The following is a 19,371-nucleotide window of genomic DNA, read 5'->3' on the forward strand; positions in this document are numbered from 1 at the left end:
GAACACATGGAAAGACTATGTAACAAAAATTAATAAAAACACAAAACCAAAAGAAGTATGGGAGATGGTCAGAAAAGTAGCAGGAAAAAATACTAAGAACCCTATTAAACACCTTATATGCGACAACATGAAGATTACCGACAAACAAAATATCGCAAATAAATCAGCAGAACAATTCTCAACAAACTCATCATCAATAAACCAAAATAAAAAATTCCAAACTATAAAAAAAATGAAGAAAAAATAAAAAGTAAACTTCAAATTAAAAAATGAAGAAAATTACAACCAATTATTTAATGGCACAGAACTAGAGGAGGTAATAAACAAATCTCATGATACAGCAGTCGACCCTGATGAGATCCACTACCAATGTCTCAAAAAAAACTACCAAAACCATCACTGGACTACTTATTACAAATTTACAATAAGATATGGATAAATAACAGTATCCCAAAAAACTGGAAGCAGGCAATTGTAATCCCGATAACCAAACCAAAAAAAGATCATACAAACCCAACAAACTACCGACCCATTGCACTCACTAGTTGCTTGTGCAAAACATTTGAGAGAATGATTAATGAAAGACTAAATTGGCACTTGGAAAGCAAAAATCTGATTACAGAAAGCCAGTCAGGTTTCAGGAAAAATAGAAGCCCCACTGACCACCTAATAAAACTGGAAACACGCATAAGAGAAGCATTTGCAAAAAAGGAACGTCTAATAGCAATTTTTTTTGACATGCAAAAGGCTTGGAAATACGGAATCCAAAAAGACCTGTACGAACTAGGACTTTGGGACAGAATGGCAGAAATTTCTTAACAAATAGAAACTTCCAAGTACGGATGAACAACACTTATTCAGTCCAAAAAGATCAAGAAATGGGTGTCCCCCAAGGCAGTATCCTATCCGTCACTCTCTTCAACATTTTAATAAACAATATCATAAAATACATACACCCAGGAATTGAAACTGCCCTATATGTGGACGATCTACTTATATACTATCAATCTAAATATATACAAACAGCCGAACGCAAACTACAACTCTGTCTGAATAAAATAAACAAATGGGCTATACTATAGAAAACGGATCTACATTCTCAGAGGAAAAAACTAAATGCATCCATTTTTGCAAATTACGAAAATTCCACCACAACCCCAACCTGAAACTGGACAACAAGAACATCCCACTCACCGACCAACATAAATATTTAGGTATCATACTCAATAAAAAATTGACTTTCATACTACATATAAAATAGTTAAAAGCAAAATGCCAAAAGACAATGCAATTGATCAAAGTCCTAGCACATACCGATTGGGGTGCAGACAAAGTCACATTATTGAAACTATACCAAACTCTAATTAGATCTAAAATGGATTACGGATGCTTAATATGGAGCAGCAAGGAAGTCCTACATAAAAGAACTAAATGCAATCCATCATCAAGGATTAAGATTGGCCTTGGGAGCATTTAGAACCTTCAGTAGAAAGCCTCTATATAGAGGCTCATGAGCCTCCACTGATACTAAGACGACAGAAGTTAGCGCTACAATATTACCTAAAGCTGGCATCATGTCCATCAAATACGGCATACCAATGTACCCTCCATCCACAATACACACATCTCTTCAACAGGAAAGAAAATATCATCAAACCTTATAGCCTCCATATAAAAAAACCTCCTCACAGAAACCCAAATAGACATAACAAAACTACATAAATATAACAAATCAAAAACTCCTCCGTGGATGATCAAACAACCACACATATTAAAATGAAATAAATATCCCAAAATGAAAACCCACCCATCAATCTTCCATGAAGAATTACTAAACATCCAGAATACATATAAAGAATACACACAAATTTACACTGACGGATGAAAAGATGGAGACGGTGGGATGCGCAGCCATCTACAAAAAATATAACTAAAGGAAAGGCTCCCAACCGAATCTCCTATTTTCAGCGCAGAAGCAACAGCCATAGATTTGGCACTAAATATAATAACCAACGATGACCATCAAAAATATCTCGTACTTACAGACTCACTTTCGATACTCATATCACTAAAAGAAAAAAAAAATGACAACCCCACTTATTACAAAGCTGCTAAACAAAATAGATGCCATAACTAAAGAAAAAAACATTATCTTTTGCTGGATACCAAGCCATATCAGCATCTATATGAACGAACAAGCAGATAAGGCAGCAAAGGAAACCCTGCAACAAAACCACACAAATGGAAAAATCCCCTATACAGACCTAAAGTCTAAAATAAACATATATTTGAAGGGAAAATGGCAAGAAAACTGGAGCTCATGTACAGAAAATAAACTATTCCAAATAACACCAAATATTGGAACGAGACACAAAAAAGTTAACAAGAAAAGAAGAGGTAGTAATGACCAGACTGCGAATAGGTCATACTCACATCACCCACGCACATCTACTAAAAGGGGAGGAGACACCTATCTGTATAACATGTCAAGAACCCTACACAGTACATCATATACTGATGAACTGCATTGATCTTGAACAAACCCGAACAAAGTATTACCAAGAAAACAATCTAAAAACAATATTAAACAAGACTGATCCCAAAAATTATCAATTTTCTGAAAGAGATTAAAATATACACTAAAATATAAGAAAATATCCCCCCCCCCCCCAAAAAAAAAAAATATATATATTAAGAACAAACCAATATATAACACATCATAACTAACGTTTCGGCATTAAATGACCCCAAAGTCTCTTCTCCACACATCTTCCTCTACTATCCAGATTTAATTTTCTTTTTAGGTCATTACCTTTAAGACTCGCATTATTTTGAAAATTAAAAATTAAATTTTGTAATATCGACTATAGATTGCTATGACTGATTTCAAACTATTTTCAATGTTTCCTTAGAAACTAATTTAATTGATTTGAATTATAAATTAGCAGTTTCATCAAAGAAAGCTTTCCTGTTCTTTCTATTCTACTTATCAATTGCCTTTCTCCTAATTTTTAATTCTTTATAAAATTGATTAGAACTGATTTCTTTGACAAATTAACTTCTATATTCACTGGAATCACAAACTGATCGTATTATTTAGATTATTCAAATTACTCTTCTGATCTTTAGTGTTATTCTCACAACATATCGATCGATGTAACTGATGACATAACAGATAAAGTACAATAGAACCCAGGATACGGCATTAAAAATTAGTAACAAAATACAATACAGTATATAATACACATGTATATAATCAAATAACATAAATAACAGTGTAAGGCAGGGCAACTATCATAACCAGGGGCTGGAAAAACATAGTATTCCACATCGTAACCTGAAAAAAATCATATCCCAGGGTTCTACTTTATTAAGTAAAAATCAGTTGTAGGTCTCACTCTACTGGAGTTTAAAGTTCAATCCTTATTCCAGCTGCTGCTAAAAATGCAACTGCAAATTACTTGAGATTCCTACCTGGTCATTGCTAGTGGAACTAGATCATGCTATTCTCATGGATTAAATTGTGTTCTGTTCAAATCTGGATTAAATTATCCCAAGTTCGATAGAAAGATTCCAGTGTTTAATACTGTACACCTGAAGAAGGTCGGAGTTTACATCAGCCAAAACATGGAAGTAATATTCAAGATGAAAACGGTAGTTTGAATAATACAGATTATCCAAATCCTCATCTCAAGTGGACCAGTTACAAAACCAACTCTTATTTAAATTGCTGAAATGATATTTTGTTAGTCAGTGATGATTTTTTTTTTTTTTTTTTTTTTTTTCTCTCCTCTGTCTGTTACATTCCCGTTTTGTTCATTTTTGTTTGGATATTGAAAGAATTTTCATAACACATCTTATTAGATTAGACTTAAATTTGTTTATTTAGGGTTTAGCCATAATCATTAGTGCGTAACTGTGCCTGCAAATAACTCTGCCTATTAAATCTTATATGTTAAGTTAAATATTCCTTTACATTGCTTTCATTTTTTTTCTTTTTAAGGATGTCACCCAAAGAATTGGAATCAGATTTACCACACTTGTTTAGAGACATTAAATACATTGAAAGACGCTACTCAGGAGTTCAACCATAATGCCTTTGTCTCTGCTGCTGTCCCACAACAAAATGCTTCAAATTGGCTGATACAAAATTCAACGGCTCCTGTTAACCGTGAGTGTTTTAACAATTCTCATACAAAATTATTGCTTAGTATGGTGATTTGATAGATATTAACCACAATCTACTTTGAGAATTTAGGGAAATAAATGCAGGTTTGTGTCTAGATCCATGAGGAGTGCCCACCAGCAGTTTTTATCTTCATTACTAATGATAATGATGTCTATTTACTTTCATGTCTATGTTCATATTAAATAATTGCTTTTTCTGACTACATATAAAAAATGCTAACTCACAAAGTCAGTCATTACTGTCACTTTTAGAATACAAGTTGGCATAATGTTAAGTGTTCACTAATAGGTTGGGAAACTGTGGTTCAATCCTCAGTTGGGTCATACTAAAGAATTCTTTTAAAAAAATGGTACTTGATGCCCCTTTGTTAAACACTCAACATTATAAGGAGAAGATCAAGGGCAATCAGAGTAATCCTGGAAACGGAGTAGTTCCATCCCCTACACCTCAGTATAGCAGCTAATGGAAAGAGTCTTCAGTCATTCTCTTAGCTTATCTTGTTTCAATACATTCATTTTTTAAATATGAATAAGCATGATTGGTTCAATTTTCAAAATTCTGATCTCCAAATTAGTTGTCTCTTTTTCCTTGCTAAAAATAAAAAATTACAAGATTTAAAAAGAAAATAGAAGCATACTTGCTTCTTAGTTTAAGATTGTATCATACTATGCTTTCTCTTGAAGCGCAATTATTTGGTAATATAAAAATAGTCTTATTTTTCCTGCTTATTGCATTTAATGATTTTACGAGTATAATCTTTTGTTTTTATTTTTCTTCATTACCTACATTACATCATTTTCTTCTGGTTAGTCTATCTAACTAATATATAAAATTAAGTCAGCCTGATTGTAGATTTTAGACATTTAAGTCTAAAATCTAAATTGCATATAGATGTTTGATTTTGGCTATTCAATTCGTCTTACTTTTTGTTTCCTTGAAGATGTTTTTGTATTTACAATACCAAAATAGCTCTTAAGTTTGTTTGAATAAAAAATGATTCCAACAAAAAAGATTGTTACAATGACGACAATTATAAATAACTAAGGGAAATAACTCATATTTTCACATAGAAAGATTTACATCCCTTACATAAGCATTTTTTTTTTCGTCTTCTCTCTTTTCTTTATTGTTATTAAAAACATTTTGTGACCGCTGTGTATATGTTTCTTGCCTGTACATGATTTGCACATTGTTTTTTAATTTTACTTTTACACTTTTTTACATAATTTATAAAAAACCCAAAAATAAATTTCTTTTTTTTTTTCTTTTCGTGCATAAGTTTAAAATTGGAAACAAAAAATTTAAACTAACTTGATATTAATGAATCCCAGGCAACACTGATTAGTTACGGCTACTTTGATATACAAATTTTTATGAGATGTGGAGGAAGGGTATCCTGTTAAATTACTTTATAAGAAAAATATTACTTATACATAGTAATATAATGGCAACCTTCTGTCTTATAAGACAATGTCATTCTGCGTCTGGTGCACTACAGCATTTGCTGTGGCTATGCAGATGGGGTTGCCTCTCCAGATACAGACCTTGGTTTGCCCAACTACTAGAGTCCCCCAGTCAACATTGCAGACAAAGTCTGATGGAAAAATAAGCCAGCACAGCTACAGGAGTTACTGGAAAAGTGTTGCAGTGCGTTACTATGAACCTATGGGGATTCTAAACCAGACTTACTCCCTTAGCCTATGCCTTTCCAATGGCATCCACAAGGCAGTGGAGTTATTTGCCCATAGCTAGTTTAAATTTGAAAATATTTTCAATTTTGACGTAAATAGTGGAGATCCTGATCGTAGTTATAGTTGTATCAAAATAAAACCAAAATCCTTTGGTAATATGATAAACGAGTAATGCATGAACAGTTATTTATGAAAAATAGCTTTTAAAAATGTATAGCAAATAAAATTTACAATGATTATTAAGCATTTTAAGAATAGTATTATAATCTGTATTGTGTGAAATGCAAAGATATATGTAGCTTTATGTGATTTATTACATAAAAATGGTTCTTTTATACAACACATGCCTTTTTACGTTTTGATTCATGCTCAAATTTACTTTCTGATTAACAATTTAGATTCAAAATTACTTTCAGATTTTTAAGTTTCACATTATAGTAAATATAAGTCAGCCAATTTAATCAAGAAACAGATTTAAAAATGGCTGACATGTTTACTATCTTATATACTTCGAAAATTCAGAAATAATTTTGAATTGTAAAAGAAATTTCTAGCTTGAGGTTTAAAGTAAAGTATTATTTTTGTGCTCCAAAATTCAAGAAAATTTAATAAAGAAAACACACACAAAGTGTCTTATTGTTTGTTTTGTTTTTTATTTTTTAATTGCATATTTTTAGTTTTCCCTTATAAAAGGTTGTTTAGTCTCCGTCAATATTGAGACAGATATTTTGTTTATTTGTTTTATTTTTTTTCTTTAATTTTTTTTCTTTAATTTTTTTTATATAAGTAATTATTTTCTAACTTTTTCAGGTTTTGTGAAGCCGACATCAGTAGGGAATATTAGTCTTAATGAAACTGGTAAGTCATGATGTTTGTCAACAAAAGCTATTGATTTATAATGAATTTCTTTGATATTTTATTTTTCTTATTCAAAGGTTAATGTATTCAAAAACAGACTAATGAATCACTTGATCTGGTTAATTTGCTTAATCCTTTGGTAAATAATAATTCCAAAAAATGGGAAAATTTTCAGTTCATTTCATAACAAGTGATACATTTTAATTTACTCTCCACGTCTCGGAAATGGGTTACTGTAAATTTATTCCACTACTATCTTTCTTAAACTGAATGATTGGTACAGAGTCCCCATGTTCCAATAACCAAAGTATGTGATTACTTTTGCAGAAAGAATTCTGACATGACATATGCCGATGAAAGATAACATTTATTTATTTATTTTTCACCATAAGTATTTCCCTAAATCAGAATTTTATTAGTATATTTGCCAGGGAATGTTCTGTCAAGAAGTACCAAACTATATTTTCCACAAGAATATTCAATTTAATATTTAGAAAGAAAAATATTTTGATAAATTTGTAAAAGTTTTTTTTATGTGCATGTTTCGGTTACATGTTTCTTACTAATAAAATACCTATATGTTCTTTTAACAGCTGCTGGACTACACAAGGACAAAAAAGTGAAAATAAGTCTATCAACAAAGGTGAACATCTTTATTTTAATTATTTTTATTGCAAAGTTTTCTAATTAGGTTGTGGTTACAAAAAATAAACAAATTGAAAAAAAAAAATCCTTTATTTTCTCGAAAATAGATATAAATATGCTGATATCGTGAACCCGGAGAGAATTACTTGATTTGTCATAGGGACATTTCTAAAACTGTTGTTACATTCTGGGAACAGCAACTCTGAGGAATGATATGCACATTCTCTTTAGACTAAGGGGTCGATATAACGTCTATTGTTTACATACAGGGTCAAATAGGTCACTAGAGTTGACTGCTGGTGGGTTTCATCGTTTTTTTGGTTTTCATTACAGGCAGCATTTTATTGGCAGTGTTGATAGAGACCGCTAGTACAAGACAGCGAACAGACATTTTTTTTACAAAAATAAAATTTTGTTTTGAACATTTAAGGAGCATTTTAAATTTGGTGACTTCAGCTGTTTATGTCCGCTGTGGACAGTCCTATCTTCAAATGTTTAATACAATTCTTCTCTCTTTAAAAGAGAGAAAGAGAGTGATAAGAGAGAAGAACGAAAGAAAAGGAGAGAGATAAGCATACACACTAAAAAAACAAAGCCACTGAAATATTGTCATTGTTGATAATTTCTGACTGCAGCCAGGTTTGACTTTTGACACTGTACAACTGGTTACATAAATAACCGTCAATCTGGAGCCCTTATTGATATGCCCTGACATTTTAAAATATCTGATTGATGACAATTACTGAAGGCCCCATGGTTTTTTCAATAACACCTTTCTTGTCTCCTCACGATCACAGTAGTTAGGCACAAGTTTTGTTAATGCGGGAAGCCCCATCTCCCCAAAAGGGAGCATCTCCTTGTACCAAATAAAAACACTCCCAGAGATACTGCTAGATGCGTGTTCTTCTTCCTTGAGGCATAAAAATCTAAACTCTGGATCTTTTCCATTAAAACAAAATATACGCTGCACATAATGAATCCATAATAAAGTAAATTCATATGAACCGGCATGGTATGCCTATTTTGACTGGCTCGACTCTGTTGTTAGAATTGGTTTCTCCTGATTCCTCTCTAGAATCAGTTACTAACAGGTAGGACCACAAGAAGGTTACCAACATCCATGAATGAAAGTAGTGCTATTGAAGCGAATATTTAGACTTGATACATCCAAGCCATTTAGTGAGCATCGTTATCCAATTCAGCAAAGCAACCTTTCAATTATGTGCAATTTTATCAGAAAAAAGTTACTTTTCAGAAAAGCAAAAATTTTTTTCATCTTTTAATCATTTTCCCAAGCACGCTTCCTCTGTGATCATTTTAAGTATTTTTAACTAGAGGATAGGGTAGAAAAATTTTAAAAAACTTTTTTTTAAATAGTTTTTTTAAATAAAATTTTTAAATGGAAAAAAATTGGGTTTGTTCCGAAAATTTTGTAGATGAGGATTATTTGGATTATTCAGACTATTATTCTCATCTTGATTGTTGAGTGATTCCATTTAAAATCTCCTTGCCCACGCTACTGTCACCATCCATAAAGGGAAATTCCCCAACTATTTGAAGAATGCCACACGCACATACTGACGCAAGAGAAAATTGGTATATTTTGATGGTTGATACTAATTTTGATTTGTAAGAGAGTTTATATGAAAGCTTAAAAGTTGTGATATCTGATAAAGACTTTGATAATCTTTGTTAATGGTGCGAAAAGACAGAGGAAAAAGTGGCCACAATTAGCATGTCCTTGCAGCAAAGAAACGGTGACTGCATGCAGGCACAAGCCAAAAACTATTTGATTTCAAAGCGAGAGTCCTGATAATACAAAGTAGGCATTGTTGGCTGTCCAAAATAAAAGTGAATTTGTTATTTATTGGTATATATGAAATTACTTGTCAGTTCAATAAAGACAAAACATCGATGTTGTCATTAAAATCTGTGAAATCGCTCATTTTTCAATCAAAATGATTGATTGCCTGCTTTAGTTGGGGGACCCACAACGGAGCACAAGGAGGAAGTTCATGTGTCTCCCCATAATGACTTAGTTCACACTACATTATAGTTTACAGAACCTGCTGTTGGTTTTATATTAAAAGTGCCTTTTATATATAAGTAAAGATAAAGATATTTATTTGCTGGCTCAATCCCAAATTTGGGGTGGATGCTCGTCTAATCATATTGGAGAGTTGTGATACAGCAAAACGGTTGTTTATGGATGACTGTATTTATTCATTACAAAGATCAGAACAACATTGTTACTGTCAGTTTCAAATTAAAAACTGCAAAGTGAAACCACTTGTATCTGAAGCGACTATCACATGTACGAACATACATAGACATGAAGCAGGGCACTTTCAAACAGAAGTTATATGCACATAGAAACACTTTTAAATGTCAAGACATGGAAAATACAGGGTGGAACAATAAAGTTGTCACCCTAAAAAAAAAAAACAACACTACAGCTTTATTTTAACACTTTTATTAAAAAAATCACTTCTGTTAACTTGATTATGCAGAAGAGCTGTCCTGAACTAGGAACATGTCTTTTCTACAAGTGCTAGTAGGAGCTTGGCAAATACTCAGTGGGTGGCGTTGATCAGGCTGGATTTGGTGTCGTGGGAGGTCATGTTGATGTTCTCGATATATGACCAAATGAAATAATCCAGGGGGGGGGGGCACTGAGAGAAGGGTACAAAGTCGTAGCATTTCTGAAGCCAAGCCTGGGTCTCTTTGGACTTGTAGATATGCGCTTAGTCCTGCTGCCACACTTCAGGACTGCCAGCGGTCGTCTGATTGCACCAGGGGATCACCACGCTCTTCAGCACATCCAGGTACAACTTTCTAGCCAACTTTGAAGATTTAATATTTTTTACTTGAATAAATTCAAATTTTGTAAATTTACCTTTTCTTTTATATTTAATTACTTTTAATTCAATTTTTTTTACTTTGATTAATTTAATATTTTTAAAAATATTTTATTTATTAGTTCAAATTGATAAAATTTAATATTTTTATTTTTAATTCAAAATTCAACGGTTCTTTGAAGATTTATCCCCCTTTGACGATACAATTTATTTTGAAACGGAAAATAAACTTGACGGTTTTTGTTTTTTGTTTAATAGGATAGTCATTTCATGACACCCAATATTAATTTACAATTCCAATTTGTTTTCCCTCCTTTTTCGAGCAATTGGGTGAGAATGTAGTTTTAATTTCTAGGTTTTTATTTTCAATTTCTCAGCAAATTAAAGAAAAATTAGATAAAAATTATCTACTTCCTCACAGCGTGAGTTGAAGTCTCTAAAAAAAAGAAATAACAAAAATGAAAATAAGTTAATGATGTAATTATCGTAATAAAGTAATGCCATTTTCTGGGAAGGGAGACAAAACAAGCTGGAGACAGTCTGATATAGGAGACCAACTATAGGTCCCTTTTGTTTGGATTTGAAATTAATAGTTCCGCTGTTCGGAGCATCTATAATGTATGTATGAATAAATATTACGCTCTTATTTTAAAATTTTTTTCAATAAGCATTCTGCTTACTAACCATGTATATATATTTTACGAAGAAGTCACCACTTATCAAAGCCCGGAGGCCACTCGAGGATAAGGGTTAATGAGTGTACAGTGGTCAAAGGGAACATGTAATCATTAGAAGTAGAAATTTGGTAAATTGGATTACTTAAGAACTTGTTCACGTTGGAATTGAAGACGACCATATTCTAGTCAGTTGGAAAGCAAGAAAATGGAACAGAGTTCCACAGACGCACAGCTCTAAGAAAGTAGCTTTGTTCATGAAATCTACATTTAAATTTAGGTGCAGATAAAGAGTGGGGGAAATTATTGATAGTGGTTTTGGCTAGACAAGTATTTTTGTGAAAGTCAGGCCAAGGGGAACCATAGATTGGAGCTCAGACAAGCACTTGCTATGAAAATAATGATAAAGCAGAAACAGGCTCGTAACGTCTCTTCTGTGGGAAAGAGGTTGCAAGGAAGAAAAAAAGGCATCTCCCACTAAGCTACAAAGTCTATTTTGAACTCTGTCAAGGCAGGATAAGCTGCTTCTAGGAGCTCCTGCCCAGATATGCCAACAGTACTCCATTCTTGGACATACTTGGCTCTTATACATGTAGAGAATTGCATCAGTAGTGAGATATCTACTGGAGCAGTAGAACAATCCTACCATTTTTCCAGCAGCCTTGGTAATGGATTTGATGTACAAGTGCTATCTTTGATCAGACCTAGAAGCTTGTCAAAACAGAGCCTCCCCAAGACAAGAGCAATTCATTTCAATTGATGCCAAGCGGGGATCAGAGCATTGATGTAAAGATAGAAGCTTGGTTTTAGATGCATTAAAATGACCCAGCCACCTCTTTTCTCATTGCACCATGTGTTCAAGATCAGAGGAGAGAGAATCAGAACTTGGTCGTTTACAGCCTTTGAAGTGTTGCCATAGATGGTAGTGTTATCAGCATGTCTACGAATGATTTTAGGATGTGATTTGGGAGATCATTGATTCAGATCAGAAAGAGAGTTGGGCCCAGGATGGACCTCTGGGAGACTCCAGCATTAATACTGTGAATTTCTGATTTCTGCCCATCAACCACTACTCTTATGAGCCTATCAGAGAGAAATGATTTAATAATTGAAAAGACATTTCCAGCTAATACCGTAGCTGGAGATTTTGTGGAGTAGACCTTTATGCCATACCCTATCAAAGACATTTGGTATGTCAAGGGCAATTGCCCTAGAAAGGAAACTTCTGTCGAGAGATTGGCTAATCCTATGAGATATAACTATTAGCATATCTGCTGTAGATCTAGCAGAACAGAAACCATATTGCATGTCACTGAGATTATTTTTGCTGAGCTGGTTGACTACTTCTCTATTTAACAGATTCCAGCAACTTACTCATGATGCACAGGAGACTGATTAGTCTGTATTGAGAAAGAGAGATGAGCGATCACCTGAATTTTTAAATACGGGACATACTGATAAGGTTTTCCAGGTTTTTGGGAAGCAATTCTCCTTAAGGCAACGTTTAAACAACTTCGTAAGTATAGGATAGATAGATCTGAGATAAATATACAAAAGCTATCCCAGTCAGCCATAGAGTATTAATATACTGTACGATGGAGAGGTATGTTGGAGGACTTATTACATTTTGTTTTTATCTTAACTGAGACAACTGAGTGGTCAGAAAATCCCAGTGGGGACAGAACAGAAGATGAACATAGCTCAGGGCAAGTAGTGAGAAAAAGATCTAGGAGACTTGCATACTGACCATCAGTATCTGGCACATGGGTGGGTTCGTGAACAATCTGAGTTCGGTCATAAGCAATGGAGAAACCGTGATTGAACCTCCCCTCATCATCTGTCTTGTTTGAGTGGGCTAACCATTCCACATTGTGAACATTGAAGTCTCCACAAGCGTGAATGTTAGCCGAAGGATGAGCAGACAGGATGTGGTCACTTTTCTCAGCTATCCCTTTAAAGATAATAACTCCGCTGTAATGGGGCAATAGAGGGCAAATACAAATGCAGTGGTGTGAACAAGTGCAATACAAAAAGCACATATAGAGCAATTTAGGGTCTTCTCTGGAGGATAATGAGGTTAAATTTCAGTAACCAAGATTTTATTCATGTTACTGTTCATTTTTTTTTTTTTTTTTTTCTTTTCTTCATACATTTGTGATATATATATCATGCACAAAACTTTTTATTACTATACAGATATTGGATGCCTTGAAGAAAAAACCTGTTTTTGGTTATTTTCTACGTGACCTGCCAGATGCTACTGCTCGGAAACTGTTCTCTTCTGTACAAATTCATATCTGGGCTGTAGAAGGTAAGTCATCCTAACAGTGTTCAGTTTTCACTTTCTGTCAAAAAAAAGAAAAAATTTGTTTTGGCTTTGCACTATCTTGAAGTAAAAGGTTTTTAGCTCCTTACATCAAGTTGCTTCATGCCTTGTCTGGAGCAATATTCATAAAAAAAGGAAGTTCTGTGGTTGCATCATAGCTCTATACAGTTATTATATGCTATAACTTCTCTTCAAAATTTCTATAATGAGAATGCCAGTCAAACAATAGATAAATATACTCTCATCAACTACAGCATAAAATAGAAAAGATTTTGGTCTTGTCATTTCCATTATCTTCTTATTAGGAGAAACTTTCCCTTTAATTTTTTAATCAAATTTTTTCATATCATCCCTTCATCAATAACAGCAAAAGTTTATGAACAGGTTTTAAAATTAGAAATTTGTATGTACAAGAAATTTTTGCTTCAAATAAAAAAAAAAAATGTTCTATATTCCAATCTTTTCTGGTTTTTTTTTTTGTTTGTTTTTGTTTTTTTTTTAATGTAACCTATCGACAAAAATAAAATAAAATTTGTTTCATTTTGCTGAATTTATTTCTTTAATATTTTTCTTTTTTTAAATTTCTTCTCAGGCTTGTCTTCACTTGTGGCTGCTTCTCTACATGAAGATTCTCTTGGAATTGTCCAACAAAATCTGCCACTTATACTTGATGTGTTCCTCTCCTTGTATGAGGTAACAATGCTTTTTTTTTTTTTTTTTTTTTTATGACTATCTGGTGTATTCTTTTCAAAAGTACACTATTAAAATTGAAATGAATTTAAAGTGAGAGCAATGGTATCTACTGAATTGTCATGTCACAGTAATGAACATATCCAAAAATTATGAGAAATAAGTTAGAAAATTAATTATTAATGAAAATAGTTTTCGCAGAAATCTCTAGTTTTTCAAAAACAGAAATCAGAGTTCTAATTGTAACAAAAGGGAGATAAATATTTTCTGAAAACTGAAAATCTTTGGTCAATTTAGCAAAACTTAATTTTCACTAAGTCCATTAGCTGAGTCCTGTCTAAAAAATTATGGCCTCATGAAAGCCCACCAGAGATAGCAGCAAGGCCCTTTTTCAAGCGTGACATGGCACTACAACTATCCTAATATTATACAATTGATGATAGAGCAGCTACTCTAAACACTACCTAAGAGTTAGGACTCCTGTACTGTCAGTCGGAAACAGAAGCCAGATAAACTGTTAATCAGGTACCCTCAACCTCTCAAACAAGACCGGCCCAAACAAGTCGAGTGAGCACAAGTGGCATGCAAGCAAACCCAATTTACTCAGTTTCTGAGAGAAAGAGAAATTTCAAATAGAGAATAGGGGAATGGCATTGAATGCCCTAGAGCCTCTAAAATGTCTTTGTAAATTCATTGTTTTACCATTATTCTGAATACATGAAGTTTATTAAAATTTCATATTCTAGTGCTATCTTTATCAATACCAGCTTGGCCTTGTTTCCTGACTAGGATATTGTCTTGTATAACTCGTTTTTTTTTTTTTTGTTTTTTTTTGTTTTTTTCTGATTTTGTTTTTTGTTTAATAGTTTTTCATTGATTTCTTCAAGATATGATAATTGGATATTGAAAATCGTTGCTTTTTATTTAAAAAATAAAGTTCCAAGAAAGTCTTATTCAGCTTGAAATGATAATAATTTAGAAACTAACATTTTAAATCAGCTAATGTTATAATTCTAAAGTTTTTTTTGTTTTTTTTTTTTTTACAGAATGTTGAGAGACATTTTAAGTTAACTTCTAATCTTGGTCGACGCAGTCCGAACAATGTTAACACTTCCTATGATCTCATGTTGCGGCATGCATTCCGTTCAACCCTCAAATCATCAATTTACCAGATGGCAAGTACATTTGGTGATTGCATTCTGTAAGTAATTTTTTTTGTTCTTCTGCATTTTTGGTTTATTAATTCTGAATCTATTTTTATATTTACATATTTTTGATTCTTTCTAAAAGACCTTCCAAGTTCAATAACTGCTTAATTGATGAAATTTAAAGATAAAACATCCTATGCCCATTATCGTTATCTCTGGTGTCAATACTGGATCCATCTTTTGGTATTAAAGCTACAGTCCATCAAATCTTGTTCAGTATAAGTAGCATTACAAGCATATGCTATACCTCCGTGAACATTGGCAATATTACATACCTAATGTGCTTCAACAAGTCATATCTTTTTTTATTTGTGGGTCAATTTTTAAAAGAATTACATTGAAAGAGAATAGAATAAGCATTCTAATGGTATTAATTTATTTTTCTTTTATTTGTTTCATGTTTTTATGCTCCAAGTTAAAAATGAAAAAACAGTAAAAAATGCCAACAGCAAAAAGGGAAACTGTTTTTTCAATGTTTACATTTCATATGTTACTTTTTGAATGCACATGCACGAAGTCAAATTTGATTGGATATGGCTGAAATTTTACAGGCTATATAAAAAACAAACGTAGAAGTCTATCGCTACTGGACTTTGATTTATATTTTTACAACCACGGAAGTAAAGTTACAGCCGAGCAAAGTTGACAAAGAATATTTAAAAATTGATAAGATAAATCAGCATATATCATCCATTTTCATATAGATAATAGTTTCAGAATTATTTTCATGTATGATGCGTAAATATTTGATAATTTTTAATTGTGCAGAAATTTTTTTAAAATGTTATCTTTTATAGAAATTCAAATCCACTTAAAAGGAAAACGGCTTGCTATGCACTGACCAGCGCTGAGCTGACTAAAGTATTCTCTTAAAAATAGAAAACTGTTTTTCTGCTTTTTTTCTGTAGACTAGTCATTTTGTCAATTTAAAAAAAATTATTTTCAAGATTTTCAAATTTTATTTCCAAACAATACCGAGTCAAAACTATTTTATTGTTTTTAACGCTTTTATCACAATGTACTAAAAGTGTTAAAAGACAACAAAATGTACTAAGTACACACATTTCTGTTATCATGGTATTTATAACTTACTTGTACTTAAAGTAGAACTGTTTTTTAGTGGTCAAAAAAAAAATACAACAAATAAAAGGTACTTGTGCACTTATGCTACCATGCTGAAATAATATTATTTAGAAACCCATTCTTAACATAGGAGGGAGGGAGGGGTGTTTTGTTAACTATTCTGTACTTTCACCTAACAATTAAATAAAAGATATTGTGAAACTTGAATTTTACTTGAAAATACTATTTGAAAAAATAGCACGGTAACATTAGTGCATAAGCATCCAAATAAATATTACCAAAGGCAAGATAAGTTACTCTTTTACTTAGTTGGATAAGTTTTTAGTGTGTTTATTTAATGTAAAATGTTTATTTCGAAAATTAGTGTCAAGCATTATACAAGCACAAGAAAAATAGCCACATGGTATCTTATGTCTTTGAAATCTTGACAATGACTTAAAAATATACAAAATACTGTTAGAAACCCAACCAATTAATGTCCTTGCGACATTTATTGGGTGGGTTTCTAATAGTATTTTGTACAATATTTTTTTTTTTTTTTTTTAAACTCCTTGTCAAGACCATTTTTTTGAATCTGTAAAATAAAACCATTTTTTTTGTTTTGTTTTTTGTAACTGAGGATATCTAAATAACAATAATAATAATTAGACAGTTCAATAAAGAATTTCATTGTGATGCATTTTGTAAATTTTACCTTGTTTCCACCTTAACATTTTTCTTTAAAATGACTACCTTTTAAGGTTTTCGGGTATGCTGAAAATCGTATATTGCATTTAAATTTTCCACAAATAAGTAGCTTTCCGGATATTAAGCAATGTCATTTATGTTATTGCTGTTAGCCATTTTGGTACACGCGTTTGCATATAGTTTCTCGGGGTTGCGTTTGCACACTCACATGTACCAAGATGGCCACCAGCTATAACATAAGAAATTACACTGCTTAATATCCGGAAAACTACTTATTGGCAGAAAATTTTAATGCGATGGTCATTTTCAGCATACCCTAAAATCTATAAAAATAATTATTTTAAATATTAAAGTGGAAACAAGGTAAAAAATTACCATTTTGTTTCTTTGTTTACATAGTTGAATTTTCAGTAAAACACCAGAATAGAAATTATGAAAATTATCATAAACTGATGAATATATAGTTGTTGTTTAACAGGATTCCTGGTACTGTGAAAGCTACATTTGAGAATTCATGTAGAGTACGAGTTATGGTTGCATCTCAGAAAATGGAAGTATATTTTGAGCCAGATAGAGGATTTACAAAATTGAAAATTGGACTGGTCTCAAAATGCATAAGTTCTGATCAACTATGGGAATTTCCATCCTTTAAAGAAATCCAAAATCTATCTGAAAAATTTTCTTTGATTTATTTCTGAGATTAATTCATATCTACTCAATTTTTTCTCTTCTTTGAGGGGAGTAGAAATACCAGCCATGAATGCTCTATACCCTAGATCAAGCTCTTTTGGTGGGAAGGCAGGTCAATCCTACTCTCAATAAAGCTACATTTAAATACTTAGTTTTGTTCATGAATAAACACCAACTGAATGATACCAAAAAGAAATTGAAATTTATACATCTCAATTTATAATTCATGGTTTATGGTAAAGAGATACATCCGGTTTGGTTGTATAATCAGAAAGAGCACACAATTTTACATCAAGTTTTTTACAGTGATCACCACTTATCAAGGCCCGGAAGCCACTCAGGGATAAGGGTTATTGCAAGTACATTACGTTAGTGTGGAGATTTGATGAAGTGTTTACTAAAGGGGGCGGTTCATTAGGAATTTGTTAACGTTGGACTTGAAGACATCCAAGTTGTAGTCCGGTGGGAAGCAGGCAGACGGAACAGAGTTCCACAGGCGTGCAGTTCTAAGAAAGAAGCTTTGTTCATGGAATCCGCGTTTTGATTTAGGCACAGATATAGAGTGGGGGAAATTTTTCACAGTGGATTCAGCTAGACGGGTGTATGAAGTTTCATGAGAATAGCTTAAAAAATAAATAAATGGTGGCGAAATTACCGAATTTCTTGAAATGTTGACGTCTGTAATTTAGCCCACTTTTCTAAAGAAAAATGTCCATGGAAAAGCCTAAATTTTGGCACTTAAAATTCTCATAACTTTTGAATTACTGATGGTATTGGCATAACTCAAACGGTTTTAAGCATCTTTTACATAGCTCTTTTCATGCAAGTCGATAAAATAACAATTATCTAAAAAGAAAAATCAACTTGTAATGCTAGTATAAGTTAGTCCATCACTGCATTAACATTTTTGCGGTTTCAGTTTTCATCGTCTCATCTGGTTGGGTTCTTTTTTTGGGTTTTTTTTCATTTCTATTACAACTTCCATTTGTCTGGTTAGTGTTTGCAATTTTTGTGGGTTGCCTTCTGCATTCAAGGATTTTCCTCAAGATTTCAGCTGTTTTCATTGTTGCCATGCATTGTCTTAGCAGTTTTCTCTCTTATTCAAATTTTTCACATTATTTTTTCAATGTTTTTCATCATTATTAAGTTTCAATTTCTTACACACACACCAAAAAATGAACACATCTAATCACATGTTGCAATGTTCATTCGCTATTATATAAAGAACAGCTGTCTGAAATTATATTTGAAATTGTTCTAATCATTTAATTTCTTTTTTTATACAGGGATTTCAAGTTGGGCCCTGAACAAAAGAGACGTCTTAAATTATTCTTAGAATATAAAGAATAATTTAGCTCTTTCAATTTATCATGTAAATATAATTTCAAGGACACTCTTTGTTTTTTTTTTTGTTTTTTTTTTTTCTTTTTATATTTTTTTTTAATAAGGAAAAAAAGTAATCCAGCTTTCTACCAATTGATGACTATATCAAAAAGATGTTATATTTAATAAATTCTGAAAATTTCTGTATTTTTGTGTTCTACTTTTTAAAATGGCGATTTTAATATTTTTTTGTGCATACCGAAAGAAATACACAGATAGCAATTCAAAATAAATTAACATGAAAACTCTTTAATATGAAATTACATATTAGGCAAAATAGTTATTTACACCAAAAATTAGGAAAAATTATGAAGTAGAATTTTAGTAAGAAATGAAATTAAGTTTTTACTCATATTTCCATTATGCATCTTTAAACCAGTGCGACATAC

General features: G+C 32.1%; 1 protein-coding gene across 2 annotated transcripts in view; it reads left to right on the plus strand.

The window, feature by feature from the left end:
• Window positions 1-19,125, plus strand: part of LOC145279828 (nucleoporin NDC1-like) — a 62,357-nt gene extending 43,232 nt beyond the window's left edge. For both annotated transcript variants that reach the window (XM_080131234.1, XM_080131235.1), the window contains exons 11-17: window positions 4,004-4,171; window positions 6,691-6,738; window positions 7,332-7,381; window positions 13,112-13,226; window positions 13,834-13,934; window positions 14,978-15,132; window positions 18,886-19,125. In XM_080131234.1, coding sequence (XP_079987360.1) covers window positions 4,004-4,171; window positions 6,691-6,738; window positions 7,332-7,381; window positions 13,112-13,226; window positions 13,834-13,934; window positions 14,978-15,132; window positions 18,886-18,949 — 701 coding nt within the window. In that variant the 3' untranslated portion in view covers window positions 18,950-19,125. The remainder of the gene's footprint in view (window positions 1-4,003; window positions 4,172-6,690; window positions 6,739-7,331; window positions 7,382-13,111; window positions 13,227-13,833; window positions 13,935-14,977; window positions 15,133-18,885) is intronic.
• Window positions 19,126-19,371: the final 246 nt, after the last annotated feature.

Source organism: Euprymna scolopes, chromosome 7, assembly GCF_053919585.1.
Source record: "Euprymna scolopes isolate OS-2025 chromosome 7, ASM5391958v1, whole genome shotgun sequence".
NCBI lineage: Eukaryota > Metazoa > Mollusca > Cephalopoda > Sepiida > Sepiolidae > Euprymna > Euprymna scolopes.